General features: G+C 43.5%; 1 protein-coding gene across 4 annotated transcripts in view; it reads left to right on the top strand.

Annotated features, from left to right (window-relative positions):
- STK38L (serine/threonine kinase 38 like) overlaps positions 1–15,449 on the top strand; it is a 228,088-nt gene that overhangs the window by 187,597 nt on the left and 25,042 nt on the right. For all 4 annotated transcript variants that reach the window (XM_030214536.1, XM_030214537.1, XM_030214538.1 and 1 more), the window contains exon 11: positions 13,485–13,608. In XM_030214536.1, the coding sequence (XP_030070396.1) occupies positions 13,485–13,608 (124 nt within the window). The remainder of the gene's footprint in view (positions 1–13,484; positions 13,609–15,449) is intronic.

Raw genomic sequence — 15,449 nt, 5'->3', positions numbered from 1 at the left:
GCACCTCACGTGGTCCGCGCTAATAAACATCCCTCCCGTTGTACTTATCCCATCCCATCTCTTTCTGCCCCTTTCATCCACCCACCTTTCAGCACAATATCTCTCCTGTTGCACTTTACTTGGTATACGCTAATAAACATGTATGGCAGAGGCGCGTGACTGTGGCTTTCTGCCTGCCGCTACTGCTTCCTGTGCTGTTCTTGCCTCCTCTGAGGTTAACTTCCGGGTCGGCACAGGAAGCAGTAGCGGCAGCCAGAGAGCCACGGTCCCGCGCTTCTGTCATGCATGTTTATTAGCGCAGACCAAGCGGGAGAGATATTGTGCTGAAAGGTGGGTGGATGAAAGGGGGAGAAAGAGATGGGATAAAGCAGGATAGGAGGGGCAGTGGGGTCCGGGAAAGATTGCAGTGCCTCTTATACGGGGCGCCTATGCTTAAAAGTATTTTAAATAATTAAAATCCTATGAGCTCCCCACTAATAAGTGTCTATACCTCCCTTTTCTCAGAATAAACAAAAAATAATGTTTTTGTTTTTTAAAATTTGAGATCTGTTGAGTATTCAACATGACCTGGACTGATCATTGTTGACAAAGGATGTTTGATTGGTCATTGTTTTGACTCTGCATAGTAATTGGTCAGTTGTCATGCCTATGTATTTTCCTACGTGAAATCTCCATTTGCTTGAAGAGATCTATTGCTTTCTTTCTGGAGCAGGCTTGACCTGGTAGGAAAACCTCTAATTTGCTTTAACCTTTTTAGGCTTGGAAATGTAGCAATAAAACAAATATTAAATAGCAGATTGTATCTCCATTCATCATGCCTAAATAGCTCTAATTTTAAAGGGGCATGTGAAGGCCTATAATGAGCATAGCCTATAATAATATAAGCATAGCCTACAGTGAGGAGATTTGCAAGGCTTAAATGTGGAGTTCAACATACACATTTATGTCCTTTTATTGTCTAGAGCAAAAAAACACAGCAAGGTGGAAGTGGGATTGTACCAAGTAGGCAAGGCTGACCTCTTCAACGGCTTGTCATGCTAGCAATAGTGCTTTCTCCAAAGTGATTCCATCACTACAGGAGTACGTTGACCCCTGAGGAAGCTCTCCAGCTGAAACATGGCCCGTGTTGGGTCCTTTTTATTGGGTCAGATTTACCACTGGCACATAAACTTTTGAATACTTTTTACCTGTGGTCAGCCTTGGTTACTTGGTACAGTCCCACTTCCACCTTGCTGTGAGTGTATTTTGCTCTTTCCCTGTGGTCCCTGTGGAAGGTGCATGGACCCCCTTTCATCTTTTATTGTCTTGACTAGATAAATTTGTGTGTATCACTACCTTTATTGTATGTAAGGGAAGGGGGATGGGACTTGATAAACCACCTTTCTGTGGTTACAATCAAATTCTGTGGTTACATATTATATACAGATACGTATTTATACCTGGGGCAATGGTGGGTTAAGTGACTTGCCCAGAGTCACAAGAAGCTGCAGTGGAAATTTGTACCCAGTTCCCCAGGATCAAAATCCGCTGTACTGACCACTAGGCTACTCCTTACAAAAATGTAAATCTATCTCATGCATATTCATTAAGGGTTCCTGAAAACCTGACTGGTTAGGTGTGTCCTAAGGACTGGGTTGAGAACCACTGATTTAGATGCTGCCTTCTGGAAGGAAAGTAGGTTTGGATTGTCCATTCTGTACATACACATACAATAAACGTTTTCAAAAAAAGTTTCTACAAACTTAAATTGCTCAGACATATGAAACATCTCCTGAATCTCACACACTTTTGATTACTGCAACACAATATACTTTGGCCTTCCAGAAAAAGAAACAAAAATACTGCAGATGGTCATAAATGTCACCGTAAAAATAATAGGCAACAGACATTGGACTGATCATTCCACCTCTTTCTTACTAAAATTGCACTGGCTTCCCCTTAAGGCAAGAGTAGACTTTAAAATACTTGCCACCGTTTTCAAAAAGGTTCAGGAGCTAACACCATCATACCAAAAAGTAGCTCATCTATCGACCTAGAAGGTCGCTTAGGTTGATACAGGACATCAGACTATTGTTACCCAAACCCATGGGAATAACGGCGCCAGAAAACATTCAATAGGAGGTAAAGGAGCAAACCTCTGGATCTCTCTTCCTCCCCAAATCAGACCGATTTCAGAATACATGACATTCTGGAGATCAATAAAAACATCACTATTCCAAAAATACTTGGCAGCCAAATCCTCTGTCCCTTAGGAGGTCTAACCAAACTTCACAAGACCTAATACTTGTGTACCACTTCCAGCACTTTAAACCCGTACTCCAATTGTATCACGGTAACTTCCACTTACCTAACCTGTCACTACCCAACCTTATATCCCTTTGCTGTATATGACACCAATCATATATCCTTCACTGTACATGAACAGCAATGTAATCTTTCATACCATCTGTGTTTTTATAATTACCTGTAAAATAACTGGTCAATTGACTGTTTAAATTGTTTAACTCTTGTTAATATTGCTATTCCTTCAGTTCTCTATAAAAAGTGCCTCAATTCTCTGTAATAGGACCATTTTATTGTGGTTTCTCAATTGATTGTACTCTGCCTAGAACTTAACGGTTAAGCATAGCTTTTATTTGGAACTGAGAAGAGGCAAGGTTCAGTGGCAGAATGGAAACTAAAGTGTATAAGCAGTGAAAGGCTTCTGTCCTTTTCAGAAAATTTTTGAAAAATTCTTCTGTTTGGTGTCTAGTACTAATCGTGTGAAGCTCTGTCTTAAGAGATCACATACTACAGTTGAACAAATTTGACTTTAGGGAAAAATATCCATTCTATTTTTAGTCCTTTGTATTACAGTTTCTACACACATTGCCCTCTATTTTTGCTTTTCTGTTGAATGTTTTTCACTCCTTGAGCTCTTCTTTGTTTAGGCCTGGTAAGGAAAGGAGGGAGAGGGGTATTTGGTGGCCAGCTGGGAGTGGAGTCCATAGTACGGTTATCTTCTTCTTTTTTTTTTTTTTAAACACGTACAAGGTGTCTATAGTTGTGTGACAGCTGAAGCACTACCTTTTTCAGTGAAAATATTTGCTTTGAATTTATATATATTTTAAAACTGTTTTAAAAATCTTATTGCTGACCAGTGTAGGTTGCCTTGTTTTAAATAAGCGTTAAATTTTTAAGAGTTTATACTCAGAAGGCAATTTTCAGAGGCACAAGGCCGTTACATAACTTTAAACAGGTAAGAAATCCATTTAAAGTTATGCAGATTTTCAGCTGTGGAAAACAGTTTGTGTCTCGCCAATGAGAATGAATGTATAATTTTAAATGGATGTCTTATGTTTAGTTATACCTGCTTATTAGCCTTCACCATTTACATTTGTAAGTTATTTCTCTGAAGTCAAGCAGGCCCAATGTATTCACATGTGAGTGGTGGCATCCAACAGAGCCTGGTGCAGATGCTGCCTAGCACGCATAGCTTTAGGAAAGTTCTGGCAGCATCCCACCGCACATGTACAGGTGTCTTCCCACCTGACACACGTGCGGGTACCTCAGTCTGTCCTGCGGAGCTGGGAGGGTGCATCTTTGTTTTCTCTCATATTTCCTGAACAATTGAGGAATTCAATTTGGCTGCTATTATTTTCTCATTGTCTAAGAAGAACCCCCAGTGGCATCAAAAGGTTCGCCCAATGTAATCGGGTGATCTCTAGACCCGTACTGTTCGGGTAACTAGGGCCTAACCACCAGGCTGATTCTTGTACTCTGTTTAAAAATGCAGTTGAGAACACAAAGTGTGTTGGGACCAGCAGGAGAAACTTTTTGGCTCCTTGAAGACCGGTCCATTCAATTTGGTACCAGAAGCATTGGTCTCGATGGCTGCCCAGACTAGCTCTATCACTGGGCGTGCATTGGCATCAAGAAGGTTTCCATCTCCCTCAATATCGAGCGCTGATGGCAGGCCCTGGGACCAGTTAGCATCAGATCGGACACTGAAGACCACATATAGGTTCGACGTCTTCAGCACTGAGGAACTGTGATATTGTGCATTGAGGGAATCCTAAGAAGCATTGGTCTTCATTGAAAAACAGTGCCAGAAGCATCGGAGGCCCTGGTCTTCAAGAAGCGTTGGAACCAGGAGGATCACTTCCCCCCTTTAGTGGAGGTGCCTGTGCGCCAGTGTACGGGCAACAGCAAACCATAAGAATAGTCATACTGGGTCAGACCAGTGGTCCATCTAGCCCAGTATCCTGCTTCCAGCAGTGGCCAATCCAGGTCACGTTCCTGGCAGAAACCCAATTAGTAGCACCATTCCATGCTACCAATCCCAGGGCATGCAGTGACTTCCCTCATATCCCTCTCAATAACAGACTATGGACTTTATCACCAGGAACTTGTCTAAACCTTTTTTTTTTTTAAGCCATATATGCTAACCATTGTTACCATATTCTCCAGCATAGAGTTCCAGAGCTTAACTATTTTTTGAGTGAAAAAATATTTCCTCCTATTTGTTTTAAAAGCATTTCCATGCAATTTCATTGAGTGCCCCCTGGTCTTTGTACTTTTTCAATAAGTGAAAAATTGATTCTCCAAAGACAAGCAAGCTGTTCGTTCTCACATGTGGGTCGGTGTCCACGACGGCCTAGGAATGGAGCATTTTTCCCAGCAAAAATCCATAAAGCTTTGCGACAGCTTCTGGAGCGTGAGAGATTCGCACCATGCATGCGCAGCCATCTTCCCGCCTCAGTTTTTCATTTTCCGCAGAGGAGAGTGAATGCGTGTCGGTCTCTCTCCCTCAGACCCAGAGAAAGACTTCGGCTTTTCGCTGTTTATTAGCCCTTTCTTTTTGTTTTAAGTTGTCTCTTTTGTCTTTTTCTTTTTCCAGTAAGAAAAAAAACCCCTTATATTCTATTTTTTTTCCCCCTTTAAGTTTTCTTTCGCTTTTGTCGCAGACTTCTTAGGCTGCGCTTACGCTGTTCTCATTTTTGTGCCCTCTGTTGGCACAATCGAGCCTTTTGACTTCACTGCCGCGATTTTTCTGCTCATGTCATCGAAGCCTCCCATTGGCTTCAAAAAGTGTGATTGGTGCCAGTGGTTGATCTCGGGTACTGACCCGCACACGTGGTGCATCCAGTGCCTTGGGCCCGACCATCGCCCAGACACTTGTAAGTTGTGTCTGAGCTTGAAAAAGCGGACACAGACGTCAAGAAGAGCTCTTCGGGACTGTCTTTTCGTAGCTCCGACTGATTCCTCGGCGTTGACGTCGACATTGATACCATGGTCGTCATCGTCGATAACGGCACCGGGGATGGCATCGACATCGGGAGCGCAGGTAATGGCTGTCCAGACATCACCACTAGCTGGGAGTAGTGAGCCGTCGAGTGGGTTTCCACCTGTCTCGAAGGCTCCTGCTGTGCATGCCCACCAGGATCGACCGCTGTCGGACCTGACCCCGAGGAGGCGTGTGGATTCCACGTCCTCCTCGTCGGTACCGAGGAGTACCAGTGACATACTTCGAGCGAAGGCGAAGAAACATCGTCATCGGTCTCCTTCGAGGCATGGTACCGGGAGCTACGGGGTGTCGAGGGATTCAGCACCCGAGAAACGATACCGGGAAGAGCGCTCACCCTCCATACAAGAGGTGTCGGTGTTTCGATTTTTGGACAGCCCGGTACCGCCTCCCAGGCCTCCACAGATTCTGATGCCAACTTCTGCACTGACCCCACAGCCTTTCCTGGCAGAGACTCTGGACGAGCGCATCCGAGCCATTCTTCCAGGGCTTCTGGAAGGGCTGCTGCGTCAATCTGTTTCAGCATCGGGGGTGCTTGCGCCCTCGGTACCGTTGATGGAAACGGCAGTTGGCTCCAGGCCTGTGGTGAGGTCCCCAACGCTGGTGCCGCATGCGGCATCGGCCTCGGCTGCCACCCAGGTCAACTCCCTGTCAACATCACTGGAGGGAGCTTCATCGCCACCAGCATGGGAGTTGACTTCTCGACATCGCCATTGAGGACATGGTTCCACGGCATCGAGACAGGCCCGTTTTCGGACTGGAGTCTCAGAGAACTCTTGTCCGACACCGAGGAGGATGCCTCTTGGGAGGAAGAGGAGGATCCCAGATATTTTTCTTCTGAGGAGTCTTGTGGTCTTCCCTCTGATCCTACTCCTTCACCAGAAAGAAAGCTTTCGCCCCCGGAGAGTCTTTCTTTCTCTTTGTCTGGGAAATGTCTGTGGGCATTCCCTTCTCTGTGGTAACTGTGGATGAACCCAGGACTGAGATGCTCAAGGTCCTTGACTATTGTTCGCCACCTAAGGAGTCATCCACTGTCCATCTGCATAATGTCCTTAAGGAGACATTGCTAAGGAACTGGATGAAACCACTATCTAATCCCACCATTCCCAAGAAAGCTGAGTCCCAGTATCGGATTCACGGAGAACCTGAGTTGATGAAGTCGCAGTTACCTCACGACTCTATGGTTGTGGATTCCGTTTTCAAGAGAGCCAGGAGTTCTAGAGACTGCCTCAGCGCCCCCTGGGACGGGAATCTACAACCCTGGACTCTTTTGGAAGGAAAGCCTATCAGTCCTCCTTGCTCGTGTCCAAGATTCAATCATACCAGCTCTACACGAGCATCCACATGCGGAACAATGTGAAGCAACTGGCGGACTTGGTGGACAAGCTCCCTGTGGAGCACACCAGGCCTTTTCAGGAGGTGGTCAGGCAGCTGAAGGCGTGTCGTAAATTCCTGTCCAGGGGTGCTTACGACTCTTCTGATGTTGCATCCAGAGCCGCTGCTCAGAGTATAGTGATGCGCAGATTCTCATGGCTGTGTGCCTCTGACCTGGACAATCGAGTCCAGCAGCGGCTTGCGGATGTCCCTTGCCGGGGGGGATAATATTTTTGGCGAGAAAGTCGAGCAGGTGGTCGAGCAGTTCCACCACCGGTTAACCGCCTTCGACAACCTCTCCCACCGGGCGCCTTCAGCATCTACCTCATCAGGCAGACGTTTTTTCATGGGGAGGAGGAATGGTCCCTAAGCTTACAATAAGCGTAGGTACAATCCACCTATCCGACAGCCTTCTCAAGCTCATCCCCAGCACGCTCATGTAGAAGGGCTCCACACTCAAGGAGTCTGGTCCCTCCAGGAAACAGGTCTTCAGCTCAATCTCCTGGAGTTGCGAGCGGTCTGGAACACTCTAAAGGCTTTCAGAGATCGGCTGTCCAATCAAATTATCCAAATTCAGACAGACAATCAGGTTGCCTTGTACTAGATCAACAAGCAGGGGGGCACCGGATCTCGCCCCCTGTGTCGGGTAGCTGTCCAAATGTGACTTTGGGCTCACTGTCATGGCATGTTTCTCCAAGCCACGTATCTGGCAGGCGTAAACAGTCTGGCCGACAGGTTTAGCATGATCATGCAACCTCACGAGTGGTCGCTCAACTTGCGCATAGTGCGCAAGATCTTCCTAGCGTGGGGCACCCCCTTGGTGGATCTTTTCAATCACAAGGTCCCTCAGTTCTGTTCCAGACTTCAGGCCCATGACAGACGTGTGTCAGATGATTTTCTCCTTCATTGGAAGGGCCTTCTGTATGCATATCCTCCCTTACCTCTGGTGGGGAAGACTTTGCTGAAACTCAAGCAAGATTGCGGAACCATGATTCTGATTGCTCCCTTTTGGCTTCGTCAGATTTGGTTCCCTCTTCTTCTAGAGTTGTCCTCCGAAGAACCACGGAGATTGGAGTGTTTCCCAACCCTCATCACTGGATCTAAAACTTATAGCGATAGCATGCTGTTTGCGGCACTTATCCGATTGGTTCCGATCAAAAGAGTTCTTCTCTTGTACTGGAGTGGAAACCTCTCTGATTGCTCCAATGGAATTTGCCTACTGGCTTCATGCCCCGTCAGGGGAACTTACCAGTATTGGGACCATATGGGTTCATTTTAAACCCTTTGCGCACAGCATGGAAATGGTTGGGTAAGAGATACAAATGGAATAAAGCAGTAACCCCTCTGCTACCCATTAAAGGTAATTTGGCGTTCCCAGAGGGGGGAAGGTCTGCTTTGTTTAAGAAATGGGAAAACCATGGTATTAAATATTTGTTTCATGTGGTGTCTGAGACAGGGATCATCAAGCCCTTTTGGGATTTGTGTGAAGAGTTTGGGTTGGGACAGAAAGACTATTTCAATACATGCAGCTTGGACATTATGTTAGAACATTACCTGCAACAGACCTTATGCAGCAAATCTTGGACTCCATGAACGATCTCCTGGCTTTGGAGGCCCAATTAAAGGTGCCACTTCGCTATTTTCACCACCACCTCAGAGATCTACAGGGGACCTTAGACTACACACATGTGTCGCAACAGTGGCACCAAGAGCTGAGGTGGAAACCTAACCCCGAACAGATAAAACTGTGCTTGAAGGGTGTACACCAGGTGACAGAGAACGTGGCATGGCAGGAAATGCAATATAAATTTATTTTGCGGCTCTACATTTCGCCACAAAGGGCTTTTAAAGCGACTCTGAGAACCACAGATGATTGCCCAAAATGAGGACAAACGGGTGCCTCTTTAGGCCATATGTTTTGGTTCTGCGCAGTGGTACTTCCCTTCTGGATAAAACTGGGGCACCAAGTATCCCAAATGTGGAAGGTACAATGGCATCCAACACCGTGCCAACTCTTTGATGTGTATAACATCCGTGGCAAACCACCAGAGGGACTGAGAGCATTTCTGAAAAGAGCGACCTTGATGGGTAAAAGAACAATTACGCAGTTGTGGCTACAACCAGAACTGCCTGGAGTACCACAATGGAGAGGAGCTATGATGCAATGTTGCATGTTGGAAAAGAAGAGAGTGGGAGACCTGGCTTCAAAGAAGGGAGACCAATTCTGCAAAACATGGTCACCATTTTGGGACACTCTCACGCCAGTTACAAGAAGCAGGATCTTGAATTGTTAACGGAACCAGTAGGGGAGGGTGGAGGGAGGGAGGGGGTTAGAGAGAGGGGGGAGGATAGGGGGGGGAATGGGAATAAAACGAAAATTGTTGATGCTTGTGTGATGCTTAACACAAGATTTATAACATGTAGGTTGAAATGTTGAATGATGTATTCTGGTTTTTGAGTCACCAATAAAAATTGTTTAAGAAAAAAAAACTGGCTAGACCCAGTTTAAAACCCACGTTGCTGGCTCGTTAACTTTAGTGCATCTAGCCCCTAGCCAGTTTAGCGAGCAAGGAGTTAAACAAGACATGTACAAAGGGATTCTCCAAGATGTTTTCCTGCCACGGTAGCAGCTAACGAAAGTTGTATGCAAAGCTATTATAATGAGCTAATTACTATACAAATGTGCATGCAACGCGATGCACAGGCATTTTCCGACCCAATGCAAGAAGCACCCCTACCTTTACCGTCAAAATTTTAACGGGTGGTCAGGAACTGTAGGTACTGCCTAGAATGACGGGCTGAAATTCTTCCCTCCACCATTCAGCTATCAGAATAATCCGGACCCCTTCTCTGTTGATTACCTGAAGTTAAAAGGTTTCCATTAGGAAACAGCATTTGTGCCATCAGTGGAGGGATAGAGAGAAAACAGCGGCTTAGCAAAAACAGATGCAATGCAATGATGAATCAAACTTTGTCATTACCTGATCAGAGTTCTCACGTGATGGGATCATTAGTATTAATCTACAAAGAGAGAGTGTGAGTGGGAAACCAAAAAAAATTTTTTTTTCATACACGTAGCTTGTCTGCGTGTATGAAAGCCATCTGTGGTATGCGCAGAGCAGCCACACTTAGCGATTGGCTGCTCTTCGCATGGTCAGCTGGCCAACTGGCTTTCCCCATCGCATGCAAATGAGCCCTGTTCGCAAAAGCAGCAAACAGCTTATTTGCATGCGATTCTCTTTAGGAACCCATCTGTATTTCCAAATTGGTGATTTTTAGTTAGGACCAGACTGTCATTTCAAAAAAAAAAAAAAAAAAAAAGCAGCCACAGACATCTAAGTTCAATAAAAAAATAAATAAATAAAATACAATGTAATTAACTAAAGGCAACACAGTTGTAAGAAACAATGTTTAAACCATCAGATTTGTACCTGTCATCCAACAGTTTGAATGTGTTCAAAACGTGCAGTAAGAAATATGAGGAATCTGAAAACAAAGGTGTGGGGGGGGGGGGGGGTTAATGGGACTATAAGACTCTTAATAGTAAATGGTAATGGATGACTAAAGTAGTATTGTAACAAATACCCCAAAGTGAAATAATGTACACCGAAACTTAAAATGGATGAAGGCAAGCACATATGGATGAAACTTAACCTTTTCGCATTGGGTATACTCGACAGACAGATAAACAAAAGTCTAATACTCTAGGTTAGAGGTACAGTGTATTAATGGTGTCGTATGAAGAAAACAATAAAGAAACAAAATATTGTGATCGAGGAGTGGACTGAAAATATAAATACATGAAAGTGTAAGCAGAACACATAAAAAGGGGACTAATTTTTCAGGAAAAGAATATGTATTGTGAGAACCAAATGGTTAAATATGTGAAGTGCACACAGTAAGTGGACAAACGGTAACCAACAAGAAGAGTTGTTAAACCCACATGAATATCAATGCCAGTGTTGCTAATATATTAAAAGGTTAAAAAGTGCTCATTTTTTGTTTCCTCAGTTCTCTTTGGTTTGCTGAATTTGATCATAAGACTTCTATTTCAAACTCCACCTCCTCAAAAGGTATTCACAACGGATGCATCCAACAACAGATGGAGAGCTGAGGTACATGGGCTTCACACCCAAGAGGCATGGTCTGCATAGGAGACAGATCTTCACATCAGCCTCCTGCAGCTAAGGGCCATTTGGAATGTTCTAAAGGCTTTCAGAAATTGGCTTCTGAACAAAATTGTTCTCTTTCAAACTGACAGCCAGGTTGTGATGTACTATGTAAACAAGTAGGGGAGTATGGGATCCTACCTCTTGTGTCAGGAAGCAGTGAGGATGACGCAGTGGACCATCCTTCACAGGATGGTTCTGCATGCAATGTACATGGCTGGCAGGGAGAACATCATGGTGGACAGACTGAGCAGGGTGATGCAACCTCACGAGTGGTCTCTCAACGTGGATATAGCCCGCAAAATCTTCTGAGAGTGGAGCACTCCCTCAATGGATCTTTTTGCTGCTCATCACAACAAAGTTCCCCAGTTTTGTTCCATACTCGGATCACACGGCAGACTAGCGTCAGATGTCTTTTTTTCTCTATTGGGGGAAGGATCTTCTGTATGAGTATCCTTCCATACGTGTCATAGAGAAAACTGCTGAAACTCAAGGAAGATTGAGGAACGTTGATCCTTATTGCTCCATTCTGGCCAAGACAGATTTGGTTATCTCTTCTCCTTTGAAGAACCATGGAGATTGGAGCATTTTCTGACCCTCATCACACAGATTAAGGGTCTGTTCTACACTCGAATCTCCAGTTCCTGGCCCTCATGGCTTGGATGATGAGAGCATAGAATTTCAGTCCTTAAACCTGCCTGAGGGTTTCTCCAGAATATTGCTTGCTTCCAGGAAAGATTCCTCTAAGAGATGTTATTCTTTTAAATGGAGGAGGTTTTCCGTCTGGTGTGAGGACAAGACCCCTCTCTGTTGCCCTGCATAAAAATTGCTTGATACCTCCTGCTCCTCTCTGATTCTGGTTTGAAAGCCAACTCTAAGGGTACACCTCAGTGCAATGAGTGCGTACCATCAATGTGTGTGGTGGAGGGGGTAAGTCTGTTCCCATACAGTCTCTAGTTCAGACATTCCCAGCCCAGGTGTTGGGGCACACTTAGTCCCATCTGGTTTTCAGGATATCCACAATTAATATTCATAAGGTTCATTTGCATTTGAGGCACGGCATGCATCTCTCTCATACATATTCATTGTGGATATCCTGAAAACCTGATGGTACTTAGAGGCGCCCTGAGGACTGGTTTGGGAATGGCTGCTTTAGTTTGATTCAGGAGAGGTTTGCTGTTAAGTTCCCACTCAAACCTCCTACTATGTCATGGGATCTCAGCGTCATTCTCATCCAGCTGATGAAAGCTCCGTTTGAGCTGCTGGATTTCTGCCATCTGAAGTATCTGACCTGGAAAGTTGGATCTTTGATGGCATTCACTTCAGCTCACAGAGACAGTGAGCTTCAGGCCCTAGTAGCTGATTCACCTTACACTAATTTACTCACAACAGAATAGTTCTTCACATGCACTCTTAAGTTCCTTCCCAAGGTGGTATCAGATATCCATCTTACACAGTCAATTGATCTGCTAACATTTTTCCCCAAACCTCATGCTCATCCTGGAGAAAGTGCACTGCACACCTTGGACCACAAGCAAGCCTTGGCCTTCTGTTTGTTGCATGCTATAGTCCATAGACAGTCCACCCAGCTTTTTATTTCTTTTGACCCAAACAGGATGGGAGTGGCCATCGGCAAATGTGCTCTTTCCAATTGACCGGCAGATTGCATCTCCTTCACTTATGCCCAGGCTAGGCTGACTCTTGAGGGTCATGTCACGGCTCGTAATGTCAGAGCTATGGCTGTATTAGTAGCCTGTTTGAGATCAGTCTCCATTGAGGAGATTTGCAAAGCTGTGAGAGATGGTCTCAGTCCACACATTCACCTCACACTATTACCTTGAACAAGATAGCTGATGTGACAGCCAATTCGATCAGACAGTCCTGCAGAATTGGTTTGGTGTCTAGAATCCTACTCCACCCCCCACCCCCCAAGGCTCACTTTTGTTCTGTTCCAGGCTGCACCTTCACAACTAGTTATTTTCAGATGACTTCGAGGCCTCGACATTTTGAGTCCCTTTTGTACTAACCTTGATGTTTTTGGTGAGCCTGGTAGCTAGGGATTCCCACATGTGAGAATACATTAGTCCTGCTTGTCCTTGGAGAAAGCAAAGTTACTCAGCTGTAGCAGGTGTTCTTTGAGGACAGCAGGCCCAGAATTCTCACATACCCTCCCACCTCACCTTGGAGTTGTCTTCTTCAGCTATACCATCAGACTGATGTACCTGCGCTCGTGTGTCAGGCAGGAATGTATCTGCGCATGTGTAGTAAGACACTACCAGAACTTTACTTGAAGATATGTTCACTAGGCAGCATCTGCACCAGGCTCCGTTTGATTATGTTGCCCACATGTGAGAATACTGGGCCTGCTGTTCTCAGAGAGAACTTGCTATAGGTGAGTAACTTTGCTATTCTTTAGCTAAATTTTGCTGCTGTATGTTTAACTATTTTGCCTACCCTTGCCCCACTCCAAATCATACTTTTTTTTTTTTTTAATGTTTTGAGAATAAAATGGCTAAAGTTATACATATATCTGGTCCACATTTAAAAACAAAAAAGGTACTTTTGCGTACCTACTAGAAATGTTTCTGAGTATATGGAAATTGCCACACAAGGTTTTATTGGAGCATGGAATACTGGTCTAATTTTCATTTGTACAGGATATCCTCCTTTTTGCTCGGAAACACCACAAGAAACATATAGGAAAGTCATGAACTGGAAAGAAACATTGGTTTTTCCACCAGAGGTGCCAATCTCGGAGAAAGCCAAAGACTTAATTCAAAGGTATATATTTCATTCTCTTAGTATGCCAGCAGGTTTGTTTCACATGTGTTTCATTATTGTTCAAACACTAGCCATTGCCTTTATGTACTTTAACACTATTTCCCCCTCTCCAAAAGATACATGCATAAGCGTTTATCGTGCTGACCATCCACTGTCTTGTTGCAGAGCATTTTTGTAGGGAGTGACTAGTCAGCTGTGAAAAAGATCACACTCTTGGCAGCCCAAAATGTAAATGTATAAGTGGAATGAATTAAGGGTAGAGAGAGAATTATACATATTTTAAACTGTTTTTCATCTTGTAAAACAAAGGAAGTTCTTTCATATAAGATTTTTTCATAGTAAAAATTGTCATTTGTATACTTTCTTTGAGGCTGCTGCTATAATAGAGTTAAAATCAATACATTGCTGGCTTAAATTGAAAGAAAATACTTTGTATTAAGTATTAGGTTCAGATTTATTCTGCAAGTTAATTGTGGCATCCCTTTTGTCTTGTTTGGCTTTCTCATACAGCACAGATCACACGCTCAGTAAAAGAATTATTATTAATTTATTATAACATTCATAACCCATTTATACTTAAGGGGGGGATACAGCTAAAATATTAACACATAAAAGCAGAAACCAACATTACAATAACAAATACATCTCGTAACATCTACATGTTGAGAGAAATTTGAAGATGTATCAATAACATGTTCACCAAAAATTAGGATGTAATTTAGCTCCTCAGTTTTGTAAACATATTCCATAAAGCAAGCTTTCAATGTAGTTAGTTAGTCCAGTGTTTGAAGTGATTGCAAAACAAACTATTTCATAAACAATGCTGTCACAAACCAGGACAGTTTAGTTTAATACTTGATAGTTTTGCTGAAGAATACTAATTCACAATTTTTGCATACTATCAGATATCGAAGAAGCTCAAGATAGTTTACAGTATAAAATGGACACAATGATTTACACCCAAAGATGAGTAAAATAAAGAACAACTAAAATCAATTTACATATTTACAGAACTCCCAAGGTTTTAGTAATTAACGAAAGTCCATTCATGTCTAAGTTCATATGGAATAGAATTCCAGAGACTTGTGCAGCAACGGAATATAATTTTCTGAGGGATGTTAAGTATACACAAGGGATTATTCATAGATCTAACTAGCATGAAGTGAATGTTCAGGTCTAGCTTGAGATCTTAAAAGTAACAAAGGCACGAAGTATGGAGGGCTCACCTCATGTAAAACTTTAAAAACAAGGTAAAATGTTTTACATTCAATACATTCTGTAATAAGTAGCCAATGTAGTATGAAAAAAGGAAGTGATCCTATCAAGTTTAGTCTTGCCTAATATAACCTGTGTTTTGATTCAGTTGAAGACGTCAATGATTACTTTGTAAGTACTACATTACAGTAGTCAAGATATGAAAAAAACAAAAGCATGGGCTAATTTCTTTAAGTCATTAGTAGAGAAATAATAGAGGATTGGCCTAATGGTTAGACTTGGGGAACCAGGTTCAATTCCCTCTGCAGCTCTATGTGACCCCGGGCCAGTCACTTAGCGCTCCATTGCCCCAGGTTCAATATATAATGATTATGAGCATATTAGGGACAGTGCAAAGTACCTGTAATAAAAATTGGACACCGCATAGTAACCTCAGGGATCACTTGCAGTATATCAAGTGCTAAAAAAATAAAATAAGTAAATAATGACAAATTTGGCATGTAAAACTCAATTTAATAAAAACCTAGGCATGACACAGGAAACTTGAGCTTCATTACTTAAGGGTTAAACTAGTAAAACTCCTAAACTATGAACAGTTGTAGGGGAATTTGGTTGCCTTCTAACTC

This window comes from Microcaecilia unicolor, chromosome 9, assembly GCF_901765095.1.
Source record: "Microcaecilia unicolor chromosome 9, aMicUni1.1, whole genome shotgun sequence".
Taxonomy (NCBI): Eukaryota; Metazoa; Chordata; class Amphibia; order Gymnophiona; family Siphonopidae; genus Microcaecilia; species Microcaecilia unicolor.
The sequence above is the reverse complement of the archived record's forward strand: the minus strand, read 5'-3'. Positions and strand labels throughout refer to the sequence as shown.